The sequence below is a fragment of the Sparus aurata genome, chromosome 7 (assembly GCF_900880675.1).
Source record: "Sparus aurata chromosome 7, fSpaAur1.1, whole genome shotgun sequence".
Classification (NCBI taxonomy): domain Eukaryota; kingdom Metazoa; phylum Chordata; class Actinopteri; order Spariformes; family Sparidae; genus Sparus; species Sparus aurata.
The window spans coordinates 30,346,555-30,369,955 of NC_044193.1; the positions used below are offsets into that span (position 1 = coordinate 30,346,555).

At 42.8% G+C, this 23,401-nt stretch overlaps 1 protein-coding gene across 4 annotated transcripts in view; it reads right to left on the reverse strand.

Moving 5' to 3' along the window:
- Nucleotides 1–19,423, reverse strand: part of snphb (syntaphilin b) — a 41,151-nt gene extending 21,728 nt beyond the window's left edge. For all 4 annotated transcript variants that reach the window (XM_030423162.1, XM_030423159.1, XM_030423160.1 and 1 more), the window contains exons 1-2: nt 19,195–19,423; nt 3,162–3,291 (exon numbers count right to left, since the gene is read on the reverse strand). In XM_030423162.1, the coding sequence (XP_030279022.1) occupies nt 3,162–3,211 (50 nt within the window). In that variant the 5' untranslated portion in view covers nt 3,212–3,291; nt 19,195–19,423. The remainder of the gene's footprint in view (nt 1–3,161; nt 3,292–19,194) is intronic.
- Between the last annotated feature and the right edge of the window lie 3,978 nt (nt 19,424–23,401).

A 23,401-nucleotide genomic window follows, 5' to 3' on the forward strand; every position in this document is an offset into this window, starting at 1 on the left:
TGAGCTGGTGCAGGAGGTTGAGCGGTACCGGCTAGAAATACCTCCACGCACAGTCTGGGCTCTGGAACCCAACTCCTTGAGAGAGGCTGAACTCTCTTCTACTCTGGAGTTGCCCGCGGTGAGAGGCGGCGAGCTGGTGTGGGCTTGCTTATAGCTCCCCAGCTCAGCCGCCATGTGTTGGAGTTTACCCCAGTGGACGAGAGGGTCGCTTCCTTGCGCCTTCAGGTCAGGGATAGGTCTCTCACTGTTGTCTCGGCTTATGGGCCGAACAGCAGTGCAGAGTACCCGGCCTTCTTGGAGTGGCTTCTGGGAGGGATACTGGAGAGTGCTCCAACAGGGGACTCCGTCGCTCTACTCGGGGACTTCAATGCCCACGTGGGCAGCGACAGTGTTATCTGGAGGGGTGTGATTGGGAGGGAACGACCTCCCCGATCTAAACCCGAGTGGTGTTTTGTTACTGGACTTCTGTGCTAGTCACAGTTTGTCCATAACAAACACCATGTTCAAGCATAAGGGTGTCCATATGTGCACGTGGCACCAGCACACCCTAGGCCAGAGGTCAATGATCGACTTTATGGTCGTGTCATCTGATCTCCGGCCGTATGTCTTGGACACTCGGGTGAAGAGAGGGGCTGAGCTGTCAACTGATCACCACCTGGTGGTGAGTCGGATCCGCTGGAAGGGGAGGAAGCTGGACAGACCTGGCAGACCCAAACGTATTGTGAGGGTCTGCTGGGAACGTCTGGTGGAACCCTCTGTCAGGGAGATCTTTAACTCCCACCTCCGGGAGAGCTTTGACCAGATCCCGAGGGAGGCTGGGGACATTGAATCCAAATGGACCATGTTCTCCACTTCCATTGTTGATGCGGCTGTCCGGAGCGGTGGCCGTAAGGTCTCCGGTGCCTGACGTGGCGGCAATCCCCGAACCCGGTGGTGGACCCCGGAAGTGAGGGATGCTGTCAAGCTGAAGAAGGAGTCCTATCGAGCCTGGTTGGCCCGGGAGACTCCTGAGGCAGCTGACGGGTACCGGCAGGCCAAGCGCGCGGCAGCACGGGCAGTCGCGGAAGCAAAAACTCGGGTCTGGGAAATTTCAGGGAGGCTATCAGGAAATTCTGGCAAACCATTCGGCGCCTCAGGAGGGGGAGCTGTTGACCTCGACTGGGGACATTGTCGGGTGGTGGAAGGAATTCTTCGAGGATCTCCTCAATCCCACTGACACGCCTTCCATAGAGGAAACAGAGGCTGGGGACTCAGAGGTTGACCCATTCATCACCCAAGCCAAAGTCACTGAGGTAGTCCGGAAGCTCCTCAGTGGCAAAGCACCGGGGGTGGATGAGATCTGCCCTGAGAACCTCAAGTCTCTGGATGTAGTGAGGCTGTCTTGGTTGACACGTCTCTGCAGCATTGCGTGGTAGTCGGGGACAGTGCCTCTGGACCGGCAGACCGGGGTGGTGGCCCCCCTATTCAAAAAGGGGGACCAGAGGGTATGTTCCAACTATCGGGGGATCACACTCCTCAGCCTCCCTGGGAAAGTCTACTCCAGGGTAATGGAGAGGAGAAATCGGCCGATAGTCGAACCTTGGATTCAGGAGGAACAATGCGGTTTTCGTCCGGGCCGCGGAACACTGGACCAGCTCTATACCCTCCGCAGGGTGCTTGAGGGTTCATGGGAGTTTGCCCAACCAGTCCACATGTGTTTTGTGGACTTGGAGAAAGCATTCGACTGTGTCCCTCGTTGCATTCTGTGGGAGGTGCTCCTGGAGTACGGGTCGGAGGCCCTCTGTTAAGGGCTGTACGGTCCTTGTACGACCGGAGCAGGAGCTTGGTTCGCATTGCCGGCAGTAAGTCAGACCTGTTCCTGGTGCATGTTGGACTCCGGCAGGGCTGCCCTTTGTCACCGGTTCTGTTCATCATTTTTATGGACAGAATTTCTAGGCGCAGCCACGGGCCAGAGGGGGTCTGGTTCGGGAGCCACTGGATTTCATCTCTGCTTTTCGTGGATGATGTGGTCTTGTTGGCTCCTTCGAGCCAGGACCTCCAGTATGTCCTGGGGCGGTTTGCAGCCGAGTGTGAGGTGGCTGGGATGAGAATCAGCACCTCCAAGTCTGAGGCCATGGTTCTCGACCGGAAAAAGGTGGCTTGCTCTCTCCGGATCGGTGCAGCAGCCGCAGTAATGCGGTTGTTGTATCGGTCCGTCTTGGTGAAGAGAGAGCTGAGTCGAAAGGCGAAGCTCTCGATTTACCGGTCAATCTACGTTCCTACCCTCACCTATTGGCCATGTAATGAACTTTGGGTCATGACCAAAAGAATAAGATCCCAGATATAAGCGGCTGAAATGAGTTTCCTCCGCAGGGTGGCAGGGCGTTCCCTTAGAGATAGGGTGAGGAGCTCTGTCACCCGGGAGGAGCTTGGAGTAGAGCCACTGCTCCTCCACATCGAGAGGAGCCAGCTGAGGTGGCTCGGGCATCTGTTTCAGATGCCCCCGGGACACCTCCCTCGGGAGGTGTTCCTGGCATGTCCTGCCGGGAGGAGACCCCGAGGAAGACCCAGGATACGCTGGTGTGACTATGACTATGAAGAGCTAGAGGAAGTGTCCGGGGAGAGGGAAGTCTGGGTGTCCCTGCTCAGGCAGCTGACCCCGTGACCCGGCCCCGGATAAGCGGACGAAAATGGATGGATGGATGGATGGATGGAATGAATCTGCATTATCGGAGGCTTTGCTTGCTTTATAACTGCCTATATTGTTGTTACAGACCAAGATCATCAGTGATCACCGCTGCTTTAAGTCTGGGAAGACCTCTTCAGCATGTCTCTCTTGAATCCTGCACAAGGTCAGTCACAAATGGATTTCTCTCCTCCTCACATATTTCTAACTCCATGTTAAATCCAAAATATCAGCAGAGATACGAGCCATTTGTAAAGTTATGAAATTTGATTAAACTGTTTTACTCCTCTATATACAACATCACATATGATTTCCTACTGAGACACTTAATAAACAGAAGCCATAGTCCCAGCACACTGAAGTAATAATGACATTAAAACTCTTTTACACTCAAGATACTCCCCTACATTATTTTCAATGGTGGCTATATTGAATTGCACTGAATACCCTGACACTGACAACAAAAACGGGTAACAGGTGATCATTTGCTACCTACCGGCGCGAGCCTAACCCAGACCTCCGATTGGCTGGAGCAGGGGCAGACATGGGGCTAGACAGCGTTGTGCGAAACCGTTAGATTCTTCTGTCCTCACTCTGTCTCTGTCCTTCTGCTCAGCACTGAGAGCCTGGAGTGGAGGAAAACAAAGACATGACCAGTGAGTGAGGACATACATACATACATACACACACACACACACACACACACACACACACACTGATAGGGAATGAGATTTGCTGACTGTATCTGCATTAGGTCTGGATGACGCAGCATGCAGCATGGTGCTGCTGACTCAAGCTGACACTAAGCTGGCAAAGACAAACTATAAGGTTTCAGCAGCCAATCACCTCCCAGAAATTCAGGAGAACTAAGCGGCAGCTGTGAGCTAAGAGAACTGACATTTGCATCTGCATCTGTGTGTGAGTACAGATATCTGTGTGTTTGGTGAAGTGTGTTTCTTTATGTGTGACTTCATGTGAGTACTCCCTTGTACTTTTTTGAGTATTCTCACACACACGTGGCTGTGTGGATGCAGGGAGATGAGGACAGAGCGTCTGATAAACATTTAATGATTACCTACAGTGACCTGCCAAAGCTCACCCAGGAATTACACCGCTGGAGAGGCTTCATCTAAATTGTACAGTATGATAGACAGACATGTGGAGAGTGAGAGACATAAAGAGAAGGAAACAAGCACACAGAGGGGAATAAAGCCGGATTTTTCGCATCAATAGCTGCATTTCCTTCTTGGGGACTGTCCCCAGGGACTAGGAATCTTTGGAGGAACTCAGTGCATTTCAACCAAACGGACCAGCATCTGTATTAAGTTCCAGGGGACATTATTGCCCAGGGGTAGTACTTTCCAAACAGGAACTTTAATGGTGATTTATTGTGCTTTTTTTGTTTTTTTCCTTTGCTTCAGTATTTATCTATGTCTTGCACTTGAAAGCTAAAAGGGTAAAAGTCCACACCAACAGGAGCTCCTCTCTCCCACATAAAACACTGCTCCTGAAATGCCTCGTCATCTGTCCCGCCTTCAATATTGTGACATCTCACTGCGTCACAGAGTCACACATTTAAATGCTCTGTTGTTGTTAGTGGTGCTGGCTCAGGTGTGTGTGAATTAACCAATTAGAGGAGACTGGGTATTTAGGAGACGAGCCTTGAAGAGACAGGAGCTACAACAGAGCAGAGGGAGAATACAGTGCTGTTGCAATGAACAGTATGAGAAAGCAGACGTGTTTTGAGTACTAAAGCATGTAAACCTATCTGACCTACCTAAGTGACCCAAAATAAAATTATGAGCATAATATGCCTCCTTTAAGGGTGGAACTTGTACAATTGAACATTTCTGATTGGCTGAGTATTTGCAGCGTTTCATTTCAGATAAATTTTCAAAAATCTGCAGCCACACACCAGTTTGTTTTTTCTGTGCAAGATGAAAGCATATAACAGACAAACCAAGGACAAAGCTCAGACCACGTTCTGTTTGTACCCTGTATAAATGAAACTTGCTGTAAGTCACCTTCCTGGTGTATCACCTACATGCTGTGTGGTCTCTCAGCCAACCAGGACTGTCTCAAATAACTCTGTTCTGTCTTTTTTCATGCACTGACATACAGTCGGTGGACTGATGGAAATAAAGCCTTATATTGTTATCTTCCTGCTGTGTCACTTCAATAACAGATTATTTATCGAATTCCTATAACTTTATTTAGTTATATTCACAGTGCATGTTTAAAGGGAAAGAAGACTAATGATGAAGAGTAACATGCAGCCAATGAAGAAAGTGAAAGTGAAAAAAAAAAATTATGTCACTTGAGTAATCTCATACTGAGATTGGAGACTAGATTTTTTTTTTAACAAAATGCTTGTTTTACAAACTGGGGTCGTGGAGTAACTGAGTTGCATTATGGGAAGTGTAGGATCTAGAGGGTGTTGGAGCATTTTGCAAAATACCCTCTTATGGGTGCCCAGTGCCATTCATGGTACTTTCCTGCTGAATAGGTCTACAGCCGTGCATTCAAAGTAGTTTACACAACATACATTATACATGGTGGCATTTAAAGGTATTAATTATCCAATATTTATCATTTGTACAACATCACCAGCCACTCTGGGCAGCAGCTGTGTCACAGTATGCAACAGCTGCTTTTTATTTGCTGCTTCCACAACCCAGAAATGTGATTTTGCACACATTTTGAAGTGTGACCAATTTCAAAGTCCTCCAACATGACACTCTGAAATGCTCTGTGTTGTTAGTAGATGGCATATTATACAGGACAAGGATGTACATTTAGACACACACATACACACACACACACACACACTAAGCTTCCCATATTTAGACCTTTCCTTAGAAGAATCAAAGCTCTGGGCACTATGGTTGTTACCTGCTGCTTTATATTATACTACCACTGAAGTTCCCATCAGTGTCTAGACTTACAGTTAACAATCCAAATTCTAATGGAGTTGTTTTAATTAGGTGGTGATTCATGGGAAACACTACAACATACAGAAGTCAGACAGCTTTGAGAGCTTCACTTATTTATTCTGCGTAATTAAATTCAGAATAAACAGGCCTAATGCCTCCAAATCCTGTTCAATTATGTGTCCTTCAGTTCCAATCAATTATCAGTCTGCTTAGTCTTTAATAAGTTTATGTAACATTATAATGAATTATCAAGATCAATGACTCAGAGATTCAAAGAGATGAAACACAGGGAGCAGGGAAGATGAATTGGAACATACCTGCAGCTAGTACTCAAATTTGATTGTGTTTGACATGCACACATAGCATGTCAAAGAAAGAAAAGAAAGGACTACATACAAATGTACTGTTTATTGCGTAAACTAGTCAATATACTATTGGTTTACTCTATGCAGTGTGATGTATACTTTGAGAGGCAGCGTGTCCCCTGGTTGCTGTCACAAAGGATCAAAACCACATCACAGCACATCATACAGGATTCATTAAGTTAGGCCTGTTATGTAACACCATCCGCAGCCACAGACAGTGAGGACGGCACGCAGGCAGCATCTGTGCTGACAAGACAGAAAACGTTGAGCAGGTAGAGTGAAGAGATGTGATAGGGTGTGTGAGAGGCGCGAAAGAGGGTTGGATGGAGAGAAGGAAAGGAGAATGGTAAGCCAATGAGATGAAAGGAAGAGGCTCATGAGGAAGGTGAGAAAGTGGAGACGGACGGGAGGAGTAGGAGTAGATGAGCACGAGATGGATGATAGAGGGAGGATAGACAGCACTGTGGAAGAACATGATTAGAAACACACATTGTTCATCCCCCTCTGTGAATGCTGCAGAGGAGACGCTGCTGTTTCCCTTCTGAAGGACAGTGTGTCCTTGATATCTAGGATGATGTGACCTTGACTAATCCCTGGAGGTACATAAAAACAAATGTTCTGCAGAGCTCGAGTGTGCATGTTTGTGTGTTAAAGTCCAGAAGCTGTATACAACTGTGACTTGAGAGCACAGCTACTGGTTATAACACAACATAATGCAAGGAAAGAGTTTAGCTGCAGAGATGCAAGGAGGTAATAAAGCCCCCCTCCTTATCCAGACGGAGCAGACTGCAGTGGTAATGTAACTCACGACTCGTACCCCATAGGTTGGGGCAGGGTGGTGGAGGAGGGGGTGTGCATGTATCTGTAGGAAAGCATGCCTCACACCAGCCGAGTCCAGTGTTCTTGTGCATTCCCATCCGACAAACAGAGATTAAAGACTTTTAGCAGTCCCAGGGCTAACAACAAATAAAATGTATTATTATTACAGTTTTTATTGATTGCTTTGATGCAGCAGTCAACTCAAACTCCACATTTTCAAAACAGTTAACACACAGGCCGAAACAGTGGCACTCATGGTCAAAATTACTAATTTTCTTTGCAAAAGGTTCTAACCGTGCCAAAACATTTAAAATATGCAACAAAAGCTAATTTTGCCTTCAAACAACACAACTTGCAAACAAGTGTATGAGCTCTTCCAATCAACCATTACACAGTGGACAACAAAATACAAAAAACAGCACTCAGTGCGAATCAGTGCACCATTGCTTGTCGTTGTAGCCTATTACTCTACGTAGCTTTCATGCCAGTGCCATTTGTTGTCAAATTTGCCTTCTTGCAAAGAATTGAATCCAGAATCAGAAATGCTTTGATGCATTTTTTGATTCCATTGATTCTTTTTTTCGAACTGTGGCTGAAAACTGAAATACTGTAAATATTACACAAAATACATAGAAACCAAAATAAAATCTATTAGAGTATAAGAAAATAAGAAAGCTGGTAGTCTCATAGTTCACAAAACATTTCTGCAGCTTCACAGCAAGCATTTTCCTGAACAACTGACCTGTTTTAAAACATAGAAAAGAAGTTAAAGATATAAAATATTATAGTAAAGTATAACAATCTATCACTGTATAGTATAAGAAATAGCCACTATTGATACTCAGTCTCTTCTGTCTTGACGATGGGGCCACATGGGCTCATCCACATCACATTCATTATCCTCTCTTGCAATGAACCGAGGGAAAGATCTTCTTGCATGCCATCCAACCTTGACATTCCTCTGCACCTATTTCTCACTCTCATCTGCCTTAGACCTCTTCAATCCATGTTTGCAAAGAACAACACAGCCACTGCACTTTTTAAGGCCTGCAGACTGATTGCTCATTGAAGATTTGTGTTTAGGAGTGTCAAACAGGTGCTTTAGTGATTTCATACTGATGTAGGTAGTTTCTAATGGTTAGGAACAGATGGTTTCTGTTTGGTTACCATAGCTAAAACAATGGAGTTTGGACTGCTTGAATGACATCTGTGTTAACTGTTCTGCAAAAGGGTGGGGAAAATGTGTCAATCCAATGAGAAAGGGTTAACACATTTGCAAGAGGTGTCTTGTGCTCTGCTGAGACAGTGATGATGAAAACCAAGTGGATCCCAGTTTGTTTAAGCAGGTCAAAGCAATCAATAAAAACTGTATTATCATTCTAACAACACTAAGTCACTGCTGGTAATCCAGAGGCTCCAATCAACACTCATGGATATGTTTGGGTGAGTATTGCTCATCCAATGCCCCGCTGGTCCTTTTCAGCACTTTCTTCTGTCTGGTGTTTGGATACTGATCAGTGAGAGGCAGTGATTACCTTCTGTGTGTATTTTCTGTGCTCCCTCTGTGTTATGTTATATCATGCACAGGTCAAAACTGTGCTTAGTCAGGGGGATGTTAAAAGTTGTACATCAGCAACCTGTCATCATGTACCTCACTGACCATTTGCTGTCGTCAGTCATTGTTTGCAGTAACAGACATGTCATAAGAAGTTTTCAGAAATGTCATTCAATAAGGTCACTCAGAAATGGTACTATTCTATTTCAGTAAACGTAATCAGCAGGGCTGTACGGTAAGATGATATATAATGTAACATTTTCTAGTGTATTTCAATTACAATTGATAAAGCGGACAAAAAATGTACAGATATCACTAAGCATTTTCTGTCTGAGTTGGAAAATATGCAAGGGCAAATCAAGTGCCTCCTTGCTGCTCAGAGCAGAGTTACAAGGAGTGCTGGTCTATTTAAGCAGACATGACTTTCCAATAACCCATCTTCAGCTGTGGCATCCTGGTGTCATTACAATGCCATTTGCCATTCATCTGATGGAGATAGAAAAGCATGGACATTCAAAATCGTGTCACTGAAGGGGGTCTGTGGAACGTTGGAATGTTAGTGATTCCATTTCTAAACTAATGTTGGCTACTGTTAGCAAAGTGGAGAGAGGGACCGAGACGTGCATAAAGTCATATCGTTGAGTGACGCAAAAAATCCAATCCCAAGTTCTTCCAAACAGCATTGAACAACTTCAACGAATCGTCCACAGGCTTGTATAGGCAACTGAGAGAGATGGGGAAGGTCTCATTTATCTCGTCAGGTTACAATTCAGTCACAAATCAACACTAAAAAAGTAATTAAGACATATGAATTGCTTCAAATAGTTACAGAGTCCTTAAAATAAAAAATGACTCTGCTTCATTACCTGTCCTCCAGTTGGTGCTTTATAGGCTAACACACAACCTCTGCTCCTATGCTGCCAGTCTGCACTAATGTTAGAGGAGTGGCACCAAGTGCAGTGACTTCACTGCTGGACTTCACTTAAAATTTTGGGCATCACATGTCATCAAAGAGAGTGAATGGAACGTTGAAATATGTCAAAATGCGGGACTGTCATGCATGAATCTACAATAACAATGTAATGTTAGCTAGCTAGCTAATTAGCTACCAGGGCTACAAGCTATTGTTTAATTGTAACAAAGTAAAGATCACAACACATTGAAACGACATCGAGGTCATATAGCTACTCTGTATGAAGTGTGCCTCTGAAAAACTTTGGAAGTCCATGTAGCCCTTACACTATGCCCTACCCACACCCCAACAAGAATCGCAACACCGCATGCTGAGGCGAAAACGCACAAAAGGGAGGGGCAGGGCAGAGCTGTGTGCTGCGATTGAAGTACAACAGGTACATTTTTGGGATTATAATTTTTGTTTCACAAGCACAAATAATCTCTAAATTGTGACATCCAATTTGGTCTAAGAAAGGTTGCTACTACAAACAAACTCTTTTGTAGACATTTGTATGTTCTACTTAATCTCCCAAACTCCATAAATTGAGCAGCTTTCATCTGATTTAAATAATAGGCCTCACTCTATCTGACCAGATGATGATAACTCAGTCCGGATAGACTGAACAGTCAGCAGCATCTATTAGCATGCAGCCTGAGAAACACACTAGGTCTGTGGTCTGTAGGTGCTATAAATACTGAAAGATGTGAAAAAAAAGCAGAAGTTGAGATTCTATTTGTGAAATTAAAAAATGTCCTTAGCAAAAGATCTAGTTTTCCACCTTAATGCTAGAATAGTTTAGGTGACGTTAGTTTGTTAATATGAATGGTAAAACTTGTTGGTTACAACGTTTCTTTGGTAGCTGTAGTCAGGTTTGGTTACTGAAATCCACAGCAGTTATAAAACAACCCTCTACGGGTTTCATATTAAACTCAAAGGTGGTTTAAGAACAGAAATAATTAAATAAAAATACATAAATACATAAGAATCAACCCAAGCCGTCACTGTTGGCTCAAAACCATGACAAATAATGGGCGATAACACAAGAAGTTAAAGCAAGGAAATCACAATTTATTTGAACTAACTCAAAACCAACATATCAAAGAGAGCAGAGTTTCCTCTCTCCTCCCAGAGCTAGTGAGGTGTGCTCTTGTAGTTGCTGGGAACACTGGGCTCAGGTGTTCCCAGCAACTAACAAAGACCCCAACCCCTCCTGCCTGGCATCCACAATACAAAAAGAAAGAAAGGCAAACAGCCCAACAGACACAAGAGGCATGGCCGTCACAGAATCCAAACCCAAAAAAAAACAAAAAACAATTTACAATGTAATGAGTTAATGCTCCATTAATGCTGATTATTTCCAGATTAAAGTCATGTCGACTATAGTAACAGCATAGGTGTTAATAATGTTAAGAAAAGCTATATTCCCAGTACACAATACCCTGAAGTACCCTGAAAACTGAAGCAGCTAAATGGAATTGAAAAGCCATTAATTGTATTACCTACACACTTAACTTTTCTTGCTGTGACATATTTTGCACTGCAGTTTCTTGAGGCGTGGATAAGACAGTCCAAAACAGGGATGGTGTCTAATCTGTCTTGCACTGTGTCTTTATAGCACTGTCCCCTGGCAGGATGACATAAACAGGATTGCCAGGCGGTTCTGGCTGGTAGTATTTGAGCTCCAGTTGCAAAATCAGTCACAATATTTCACTGTGGACGTTCACTGTGCATGTGTTGCAATGTAATGACAAGTGAGGGATTGAATCTTTCTTCGAAGATAATTAAAAACAAACTGGGAAGAGAGAGACAGATAACGCTGTTCTTCTATGTTTGTATTGTATGTCCTTTTCCAGGTGTCCACGATGGATAGAAATGTGACTCTAGTCTGTTTGATTACACCAAAAGTTGCTCTATGTCCTCCTACTGTAATTTTACTACACTGGTCTATTTGTACAAACATCATCTCGGTTGCTTTTTCCATTTTTCCCCTCTTACGAGGATAAAGTTTTTCCTTATGAGCTACTAGCTTCTAGAGAGCTAATAGGTGATGCAAATTTGTGCCTTATGATATTGCCATGTATATACACATGTTGTGTTTGCACATTTGTCAAGCAAGCAATACTTGACTCACTGGAAGCATGATAAAGGACTCACGCTAAGGCACATAAACCATAAACTACTCTATCTGGGTTTGAGTAGTTAATGTACAGTGCTTGCTGGTATAGACACTTTTGTCACTTTTTCAATTCTCAAAGGGACAATTTGTTGTTTTGGTGAAGAAATTCACAATATTAATGAGGTAATAATACAAAAATGTTTTCCCGATAACAAACAAGCATATTTCAGAGGAAAAGGTCTCTAGAACACACACTGTTGAGGCTTTAAAGGTGGCAGGGTCTGCCAAATAAAAACAACGTAAAAAAGTATGAAATTGTGTTGTCCTTAAATGTCAGTTTGTTTATTAAGTCATGAATACAAAGAGTTTGTTTATTTAGGCTTAAAACATTTGTCAGTGAAGATCTTTCTCTTCTGATTACATTTTTTTACCCAAAACTAAATGGTGCACCTTTAACCAAAAATTCAATAAAATAAATATATATATATATAAATAAATTTCAATCACAACACCTCAACACTTCAAAGATGACTCAGCTAGTATACTGGTAGCCTTCTGCTGCACTTCTAGCCACTTATCCTGTATGCACAAAGAATATCAAGTGACTGAACCAGGGGTGACTCTGACAGTGTTGGAGATGCTGGGTTTATTTTCTTTTTCAAAGACCCTTTCTTTATTGATTTGTTTGGGATAGTGTTTACTTGGGACAGATTTGAACAAACTTAACAAAATTAATTTGATCTTTTATTGTTTATGGTTGAAACCCTGATGATTTTTGTTGAAATTGGTGAGTATTGCTTGAATTGTTATGAAATATCTGTGAATTACAGTTGCCAGGGCATACAACCAATGATCAGTTTATCTCTACAAATCCATTACCTAACTTTCAGTGATGGAAAAAAAAAATAAATAAGTGGAATTTAACTGCAACCATAAAATTCAAATTGAACTGTGTATTTGGAGTAGTGTGACACAACTAGGAGATACTCCATTGAAGGCTGACTGAGCTGTGAAATTACTCTGCTAATTGTTAAAGTCACCAAAGTGTCATGTTTAACGGAAAATATAAACCACATGAGCATACTGGACTGCAAGACCATTAGCAGCTCGACAGTGTCGAGCATATACTCACTTTATTAGATCTGTCCTCAGTAAAAATAGGCAGAAAATATCGTTTAGTGGTTATGGTTTTCACAGTGTACACAGGTCAGGCCAATCCTGCAGAGTCACCCTGCTGCTGCAGCGGGTGCAGTTTGGCATAGCTAAGATCCAGCAGAGCACAGCAATAAAGCTATAGTACTTCCCTTACAGGGCCATCAATCATCACAACACTTGGTACAGAGGGTCAAAGGTGAAATAGAGGGAGGGGAAGATTTCTCTAAAACTTGAAAAAATATACTTTTCTTGTTTACAAGCTTAAAATAAACCCAATTAACTTTCTTACATCATAGTCTCGCTGGATTTTGACATGATTTAGCCCTCATTTGGCTGCAAGTTCTGTGTGAAAAAAAAATGGTGTTAAATTGACTAGTAAGGCAATTAACACAACTCTCTTATCAGAGCTGAAATATCGAAATATCTTTCTCCATGGGTTTGTCATTAGTGAGCCAAGCCGCAGCCATTAAAAGCATGCCAGAGTGCTGCTCTCTAAGTGATCATGTCTGTGTGAACTATTTTTCTCAGAGGCAAGACAAGCCAAGAGCAGTGATAAAAACAGGAAAGCAATATTCACAATCACATAAATGCCATGTGGGAGGAGACTGGAGGTTATTAATCTCTTCATTCTCTGTAAGCATCAGGCGTCATTCATCATCACACTAATAATAGGAAGACAGCAGTAAATCTTCTTTATCCTTTTCTTTAAAATATCTGTTTGGTGCTAAATCTGAGCTTTTTACTAAAAACTGCTGAAAATAGGGTTGATGAAAATAGAGCCTGACCACCACTGTGCATCGAAGGGACCTATTTTTTTTTTGCTGATATTGGCTTATGGCAGATATATTGGAAATGTTGAGCTTATAGGACCAGATAGTACAATCCCTTAGATAATCAGTACTTGGTGTAGAGGTGGGGGTAAAGGGGTAAACGCTTCATAGGGGTCTTCAGGTGGGCACCCTCCTTCATTGGTGTTTCGTTGAAAGGCCCATGACACCTCCAAAGGGCTCAACGGCAACACCTGGGCTCCCAGATGTGCCCCCCTCTGCTTTTACCCCTTGTTGGTCATTTTGCAGCCCATATGGGGTCCTTTCTTTTGATCCATAGCCAGTTGCTGCTTCGTTCGGCAGCATCTGACAGTGATTTGACGGCATGTCGGAAGGCCTGTCCTTGCACTCCCATTCCCTTAAGCAGCTTGGTTGTGGACGTGGCAACAAATCCTTTACACCCAATCTCAACCGGAAGCACCTGGGCACGCCAGACACATTGTTCTGCCTCGGTTGCTATGTCGGAGTACCTCAGTCGCTTATGCTCATATGCTTCACCAACTGCAGCTTCCCATGGTATAGTTAATTCCACGATGAAAAGCGACTTCTGAGAGGTTGACCACAATACCAGGTCCGGCCTGAGGTTAGTTGTAATGATCTCAGGCGGAAAGGTGAGTCTCTGGTCTAAGTCAACCTGCATTCTCCAGTCCCGGGCAGTGTCTAGGAGGGTTGCTTCCACTCTTGCAGATGGCTTTGCTGGGAGTTGTCCTGCTCTTACAAATGAATTATTATCGATGTGTTGTCAGATATATGAAAACTGAAACTTAAGGTGGGTCACACGCAAAAAGGAAGCACTTGTTGAATTTTATTGCAAAGTGGCACTAGATCCTTAATTTTCTGACTTCCTGTGTGAAGTGTCACACTGCCTGCGATGATCACATTATGAAAAATACTACATAACTATGAATCCTACATATTTAAAGAGCATTTTTACCTCATAGAAAAAATACATAAATAAATAAAAGCATAAAAATTACGTAAGAATTGGCCACCTTGAATTCATACTCCCAACAAATAGGGGCAGCATATCACCAGAGTAACTGCTCACTACTGCTGACTTATGGAAGCAAATTTGTACCATAATTCAAATTAAAATGCATTTACAGAAATGCTTTTTCATTTTCAGAATGTAGCTGCATTTTTTGACTCATAAATAAAATTAGTAATAAATCATCCAAATTGCATTTTTATTTTCTTCTTCAAGACTGCTAATTGTTTAACTTAATTCAAATGATAAAGAAAAGGACATTTAAGATTTAATATTCAAAAGATGGCCCAGCAAATATGTACCAAAATTCCATTTGAAAGTTCAAATTTGAAAATTAAAATGCATTAGCAGAAATGCTTTTTCATTTCAAAGTCAGAGCTGCATTTTTTGACTCATAAATAAAATTAGTAATAAATCATCCAGATTGCATTTTCATTTTCTTCTTCAAGACTGCTCATTTTGTTACACAAAGACAAAGAAAACTGCTTTTTCGTTTTGAAGCCCCCCCCCCCCCCTCCAAAAAAAGGTCCAAAAATCAATTTGAATTTGCAATCCCAAGCGGCGCAGGAGAGTGACGTCAGCAGCCTCTCTTCTTCAGTGTTGCCACTATTAGCGACTTTTCAGATCCTCTAAGCGACATTATTTCGAAAAAGCGACTAGCGACAAATGTAGTGACTTATTCAGATCATCGGGGGAAAGGCGAGAAATAGATTATATTGTAGTTCACATGCTGCTCAGAATTATCGCAGTCCACGGCTCCTCTGCAGCAGCGCCGGGGTCTCTCCTGTCCCCTCCCGCGCGGCTGCGCAGGCGACAGGCCGGTGTGTGGGGGCTGGCTGGGGCAGGCAGGAGCATGGATCTGATACCGGATAGCTGCCGTTTACTCTGTTTTGATCTGTTAATGTTAGGTGTCTTTAGCACAGGTGAGACCCAGTAGCGGACAGTAGGCTGTAGCTGGATGCAAGGGGTGTTTATTGTAACACGGAGAGCTGGCAGTCCTGTCGGCACTCGGCGGAGCACCGGGCGGGTGGAGGGCGCGGAGGTGCTGGGAGCTGGAGCAAGGTCTCGGCTCGGTCGCGGCACGGGAGGTCGTTGGAGGCAGAGTAAATCAGAGTTAGGGGGGAAACACTGGTAGAAGTTAATGCACAAAAGCTTTAGTCTTGGCAAAACTATGACTATGCCAAATACCGCGTGTAGTACACAAAATCATCTGGCAACGGGGCGGCGCGAGGCTCCAGGCTATAAAGCGGCCAGTGATTTTGTGACCCGCTGCAGGTGCGTGGGTGTGGGAGAGAGCGAGACATTAGCTTATAGCACTTTGTAGAAGGAGCTTTATAAAGTTCACTCCATTGACTTGTATTAGTTCACGGGGCTGAGCTGCCACATCCAATATGGGGCGACGTCGACGTATGGTCCAGCGCTGATAACTTCAGTTTATTACCGGGAATACTGACTGTAAAGTACCGTGTGTGTTTCATGGGTCTGACTGTGAGACTGCAGTCTGACCCACCGTCACTGCCAGCAGCTCTTCAGAGCGGCTTCATTGCGATCAGTGTAAATGTTAGAGCATTATCGCACTGGAAAAAAAATGTGCGGCTGATTTAACCAAGCAAACGTGAACCATGGCTGGCTTGACCACAGTACAGAACTGGACAAGGTGGTGATTTCCCCGCTGTTTCTGAAGACATGTACCACAGTCTATGCTACCAACACAACCTTTACACTCTCCTCTTGTCCCTTCTCTTACTCCAGTGTCGAATAAGCACACCGCCGCCCCCTAACGTAGATGCGTAGCACGGTCGGTCAGACTGGGAGCTGAAGAAGAAGAGAGGCCGCTGACGTCACTCTCCTGCGCCGCTTGGGATTGCGAATTCAAATTCATTTTTGAACCTTCATTTGCGGGGGGAGGGCTTCAAAACGAAAAAGCAGTTTTCTTTGTCTTTGTGTAACAAAATGAGCTGTCTTGAAGAAGAAAATGAAAATGCAATCTGGATGATTTATTACTAATTTTATTTATGAGTCAAAAATGCAGCTCTGACTTTGAAATGAAAAAGCATTTCTGTTAATGCTTTTTAATTTTCAAATTTGACATTTCAAATTGAATTTTGGTACATATATGCTGGGCCATCTGTCTGCCAAATGTCCTTTTCTTTATCATTTGAATTAAGTTACAAAATGAGCAGTCTTGAAGAAGAAAATAAAAATGCAATTTGGATGATTTATTACTAATTTTATTTATGAGTCAAAAAATGCAGCTACATTCTGAAAATGATAAAGCATTTCTGTAAATGCATTTTAATTTGAATTATGGTACACATTTGCTTCCATACTGACTGTTTTCTGTTCATACATCCATGACTGTTGCTGCTGTTAGCTTGTTACTAACCTTGCAGCTAGCTGGACTATCAGGAGAGTGTTGGTGTTTACATTGCTAGCACAGGAGATATGGATTGCAGAGAAGGTTTTTCAGGTGATATCTTCAGTAGATATCTCTCTTCAGTAGAGAGATATCTACTGACTTCAGTAGATATCTCTCTAACACAATAAGCACACATCCTTGACATAACCTCAAAACTGTTATTTATTGACATTGTGTTGATAATTTTGAACTTTTGCTAGAAACATCTGGTGGGCCAAAATTAAGCTTATAGGACGCTCCTTTGGGCAGCACTGCTTAATAAGGTAATAAGCCAACCACTGTCATGTACCATAATGAATAACTAAACAATCTCATTAAGCTGACTGCCATTTTCAAATATATTTCTCATGTATGTACATATGTATGTATGTATGTATGTATGTATGTATGTATTTACAGGGACATTGCACGGCTTCTTAGCTTTGCTAGAGTTAGTTAAAAGCTACATCTGCAGCCCCTCGGCAGGAGATGACAAACGTGCCCTTTTTCCCTCGCAGCAACTCAGCTATTAGTAACACCATATCCGATGAATGTACAGTACAATCAGCTGAGATGGTATTTTGAAACTCATACAGGCTGAAGCCTGCTTAGATGGAAATGCTCTTCCTCCCTCTGCAGCAAAAGTAGCCATGGAGTTAAATGGTGTGATTAGTTCTGCAACTTAATTCTAGAGAAGAACAGATACATGCTCTGCACGAAAGAGGAGTAGTAAACAATGAAAAGGACACCAGAGATTTAGCCGAAATAAAGTTTATAAGGATCAAGAATTCTGTTTATGTTTGAAGGCAGTATTAGAGATTTTCCCATCACAGGCGCATTTGAGCAAACACCCTGCTGTGAAAGCGACTGCCAAGTCACCATGGCGACGTTCAGTCCGCCACTTGTGCGGAACGTGTGCAGGAGGGGAGCTGCCATTGGCAGGAGGGAGGAGCCTGTGGCTGACAAGATGGCCATGTTGCAAATGGTAAAAGTGACCTGTACCAAAGGACAGTAAACAACACTTAGCTTTGTCTTCAGTCAAGGTGTGTTTGTGTTTCTTCTCTGCTCACTCTTGCATTTCAAACACTGTGCAGACTGTATGTTGCCTCATTAAAAAATAAAGGTCCTTATGGACGGAAAGTTTATTGAACAGGAGTATAGGTCACAGGCCAAGGGACTCAAGATGTCAAAATGACGTAACGATAACATCATGACTATGAAGACAGACAACACAATAACAAAGACAAACAAAGTAACTACAAAGACTCAACACAACTAAAAAGATATACTAAGTTACTACAAAGAGACTCAAAACGACAACAAAAAGACATAATTGACAACAAAGAGACTCAGAACAACAACAAAGTGACATAATTGACTACAAAGAGAATCAAAACAACTACAAAGAGACACTAAGTAACCACAAAAAGACTCAAACTGTCTGTTTAAATCAAGTTGTTTTGCTCCTTTGTTGGAATAGGATAGGGTTCCTTTCATACATCTGTGCCCAGGTTCCTATATCTTATAATCCTTCCATGTTCTTATGTATTTATTCAAAATTGCGTATCAATCAGTATAAGTTGTTGAAATACATCATGTGGTTTGTGCCAATGTTTTTGAGGAAGATCTGAGAATCTCAAGTCAAAGACTACACTACCCTATACTACAGTATGTCCATTCATTTCTGATTGTGCGGCCAGTTGTTACATTCATAATAAGGCTTATAGGCTTTCACAAATGTGTTAGAGAAATGGCAGCAAATTCAATGAACGGAGAGTTAACCCGATTCAGCCTCATGCAAATTGGATAAAGCTTTGATATCATTATTGAAATTCAGTCGCAATATCTTAAAAGAAAGAGCTGTGCCTCTGTTATCTCTCAGGTGGGACGTGAGTTCCTGAAATACAGAAATGCTGCAAGGTCAAACTGCAGCGCCGGGCAACCTGTCACGACTCTGCTTCCTGCAAACATGGATGTCATTTACTTTGGCTCTCAGACACATTGAGCTGTTTCTCCATGCAGGGTTCGGAGAGCAGCCAGGGGCTTTTCTATTCCCCAGTAAAAGTGCGATTAGATATGCAGCCTGCTGTGACGCTGACAGCGGAGGACAACACGCACCTGACGCTCAGAAATGGGCGCACGGGATGACAAGACGCGCAAACATCTGCCGTAGCGCACTGCACAGCATCCATCAGCTGCACCAAAATAAACTGACTGGAAATGGAGCGAGCGTTGCGGAAGACTACAAATAAACACCAAGCTCTAGACATGTCCTGTACGGTTACTCCATTCGTATATCATCGTTCCTTGATGCACAGCGCACTCTCTCCACTACACAGGCGAATCGTCCGCAAAATGACAGCTCAGCCGCGGCCAGTGGCTCAGATGATGTCAATGACAAACTCGGGCCTCGCTTACCTGTGCCCCCTTTCTAGTCGCACTGTTCCTCCTTCCGCGGTTCCATCGCCTCCGATTTAATAGTTTTCCTCTCGGGTTCTTCGCCAAGATATCCGCTGGATGGAGCGGTGATCCTGGCTCACACACCGGGGAGGAGGGAAGGAGAGAAGAGGAGAGGAGAGGAGAGGAGGGGCTGGGTCGGGGCGGTGCAGGAGGTGCGCTGGGTGGCTGCCGCGCGAGGATACGCACAAGAATTCATGGATGGAAGCATCTGCGTCACGTTACGTCGGATTTGTTTTAAAGGGAAACACCACCGAATTTTTTGAAGACGGCTCAGAACCGCAGGGCCCTGCTGCTGTCGTGTTAGTTTTCTACTCACAGCGACAGTGACCCGAGGTTGCTGCTGTGTAGGGATGAAGTGCTGAGTCAGGATTAATAATTAACCTTAATCAGTTCAGTATGTAGCTTAAATTGAATTACTCATTAACTTAAATGTACAACAAGAGGTTCTTTCCTTTGATGAAACAGTCTCAGTGTAATACTGGTGCCAGTGACTTAAATTTAGCAAAGGAGACCATCAGCCAGAAGATTGGCTATTTCAACATAGCTATTGTAATTATTGTTAAGGGAACACTTCACCATAAATTGAACAACAAAAAAAAAAATCTGTCATTATCTACTCACTCTCATGCAGATGGAAAGTTCATTGAAGTTTAGTAGTCCACTAAACATTTCTGGGGCTACACAGCAAAACAGTGTTGCAGTATTCTTCTAAACAACTGAAGTAGATGGGGACTTGTTTTAATATGTAAAAAACACACAGAAGAAAAAAAACATAAAATGGCTCCATAAAGCTTGTCCGGTGTCATCCAAGTATTTAGAAGCCCTGAGATCCCAAATTGATTTGAAAATATGGTCTTAACACCTGTGAACGCCTTAAAGGAGAACTTCGGTCGATTTAAACATGCAGCTTCATTGCTCAAGCTACCCTTGACTTGCCAGTACCGAAGACGCGAACACATTTGGTCCAACCATTACAGAGCTCCGTGAACGGAGACTTAGCATTGACAGCTAACAGCATGGGGTCAGAACTTTACACTGTGTTTTAAGCATCTTAACATGCTCCACATCTCACACCAAAAGTTATGCAACATCAACAGACATCTTAGCACACAGCACTGTAGCGTGTATGACTCAAACTGAATAAAAAAGTAGTTAAAACAGTGTGTTTGTGCAAGGAGCTACTTACCTGTTTGTTGACATCCGTGGCTTCCGGTAGCTAGACCAAAGTAGTCAATCCGTCGAGCGTGCACTTACTCCCTCACTGGCGGAGACGGAAACGTAATCCAGCATTTTCGTGTTTATGTTCATAATGTACATGTCCATGTTACAGCCTGTCATGAGCCATGAGCCTTACAATAGCCTGTTAAGCCTGTTAAGTACACACTCGATAGATATGCTAGTTTGGTCTAGCTACCGGAACACACGGATGTCAACAAACAGGTAAGTAGCTGCTTGCACAAACACACTGTTTTAACTACTTTTTTATTCATTTTGAGTCATACACGCTACAGTGCTGTGTGCTAAGGTGTCTGCTGTTGTTGCATCACATTCGGTGTGAGATGTGGAGCATGTTAAGACGCTTAAAACACAGTGTAAAGTTCTGACCCCATGCTGTTAGCTGTTGAAGTGTATGGGCTGTCGTCCTCCAAAGGTGTATAATATGCTGATAAAAGAATTCTGCGGAGGCAAGGCTGGTGGAATGATAGAGCAATCTTTATTGTAACAGATCTTTTAGCCAGCGTCCGAACCAGAGTGTGGCCACTCTCTGGTATTCTCAAATTTCGGCAAAGTGTTGTCCCAAATGCTTTGCCCTCTGCTCTAACTGAAATCCTCTCGAACCCTCAGTCTTAGGAGATCAACCAAAATCCACCCCGTTCTTTGGTGCGTGGATCCTTTTTAGGGTCCGTTCGCTCACACCCGCCTATTTCCTCTAATTGTTCACTTTTGGGGGATTGAGGGTCCCTCTATCCTGTTTGGAGAAGAATGGGACTGCATAACATCTCTATTGGAATATGTCTCAAGGAAATGGATTACGTAAATATGTTGGTGTTATTTAAAGTTGACCTGCTAGTCTCTCTTTACTTAGATGGAATTGTATATGTTAAATCAAACCCTGAACCTCTAAGTTGATCAGGCTTCAGTGTGGAGCCTCTTCCTGTAGCCGTTCTCTGACGCACACTACAGGCTAATAAATTATTATCCAAGACATGAGACCTTTAAGTTGTTACCTTCCCACATATACTTAAGGGAAGCGTCTGGTCCTGTCCTATCCTGTCCTGTCCATAGGGGCTTAGGATGTATAAACAACACACACAGACACTACATAATTCCCCCCTTCGAGACCCCTAAGGTCTCGAAAAAAGCGTACGAACACATTCGCAAGAAGTTACCTTCGGCCAACTCCCGTCGCGGCTTGTCTGTTGTCAACAAAAATACTCTCGATCCAAGTCTATGACTTATTTTAGAGTCCTATTATTTTCTTCTGCAATTTAGGAGAAGCTAAATAACCTAACCTTTTATTAAGGTCCTAAAGGCACTTTATTTTACATTACTTTATGATTAGGTAAATCCCTTACTTGTCCTAATCAGGTCGAATTCGGCTAACCTTAGCCACACCTGTAGTTCTCCCCTCAGTTACACTACTTTTCAGCAGACTCTGAAAAGTACCCTTTACACTTGAAATATTTGCTTATGGCTTTTCAGGTGTAGCTGCAAGGGAATCCCACAAATCAGCTGTTGCTTCCCAGTTCTGAAAACCCATACCCCTCTAAGGAGCATCAAAAAGAAGTAGGAAGCCTTACTAAGTAACTACAGAGAATCCACACCTTCAAGCCAATCCAGGCGAGGAAACTCCTTTGAAATTTACAATGACCAATTACCATTTATCCTCTAATTAAATGACCACATGCCAATCGGCCATTGAACTCTAGACTGTCACAAGTTTTATTGCCAAATATTAAGAAAATGTTTATACATCGATATGCGATAGTATAAAGAGTAAAGCCTAATTTAATTATTATTATTAGGATCATGCTCATTCCTTAGTTAATTTACAATTATCACAGGATTACAACAACGTACAATTACAACATTATAATGCGTGGATATACATATATGAGAACATAAACATTCATTTAATTCTACATGACATAGCAAACATATCATCTTGCTGTGTCAACTGCAATCTCGCTCTTCAGCTGCATTGCCATCTAGTTTTGGCGTGTTGTCAGTCCTGTCCTGTCTCCAGACAGGTCAATCTCTCCACTGTCATCCTGAAAAGAGAAAACCCCACTATTGCAAACAAAAACATCAGATGCTATATATCATGAATACAACATCCATCACTATTGCTGTGCATCTTAGATCAGGCATGTCCAAATTCCAACTTCAAGATCATAAACAGCTCTCAATTAATTTCCCCTTTATTTCTATTTTGCTTTGTATGGCATATCATGTATATCTGCATTTAATACACCCCTTGTGTCATACTATTCTCCTAATGTACACTTAATAACAGCAGTGGCACACCACTTGCTTTAATATCTTACATTTTCTAAACTTCAATTTCAATTTTCCATTCAATCTCCAATTTTGCATCTTGAATTTTTGTTATTACTTCTTCCATTCCCCCCTTTGTCCATTTAGATTCATATTCAGAGTTTGGACATCTCTGCTCCAGGCAATGCTACTGCTTTCTTCTTATCGTTGTCAATAATCACTCATCTTTTTATTTCATCTCATCAGCAAGTTGAATAACACACATCAAACAACATATTTATTTGGTTGCATTTTGCTTAAACTCCGTCCCAGGGAATTCGTTATTGTGAATGGATGTCAACAAAATATTCCTTCTTGTTCATTGTCTGAGAGGACATTCCCAGTATCCTCTTCTGCATGCTCGACACTTTCAACCTCTTGTTCTTGGTGAGACAGATGTAAGTGCAGCTGCCTTTGGAGCTGCACTGGGTCAGCAAAACCTGTATGAACTTTACATTTGCATACCACTATAAAGACAGGTAGAAATTTAATGATGTTTGAGTTTAGTTTAACTGCGGCATCCGTTCCTGTTTCCTCGAAAGAAAAACCCCAAGTTACTGCCACATTTCCAGCTGCCTGAGCAGACACGTTATTAGATATTGCTTATGAGACATAAGGAGATCTATCA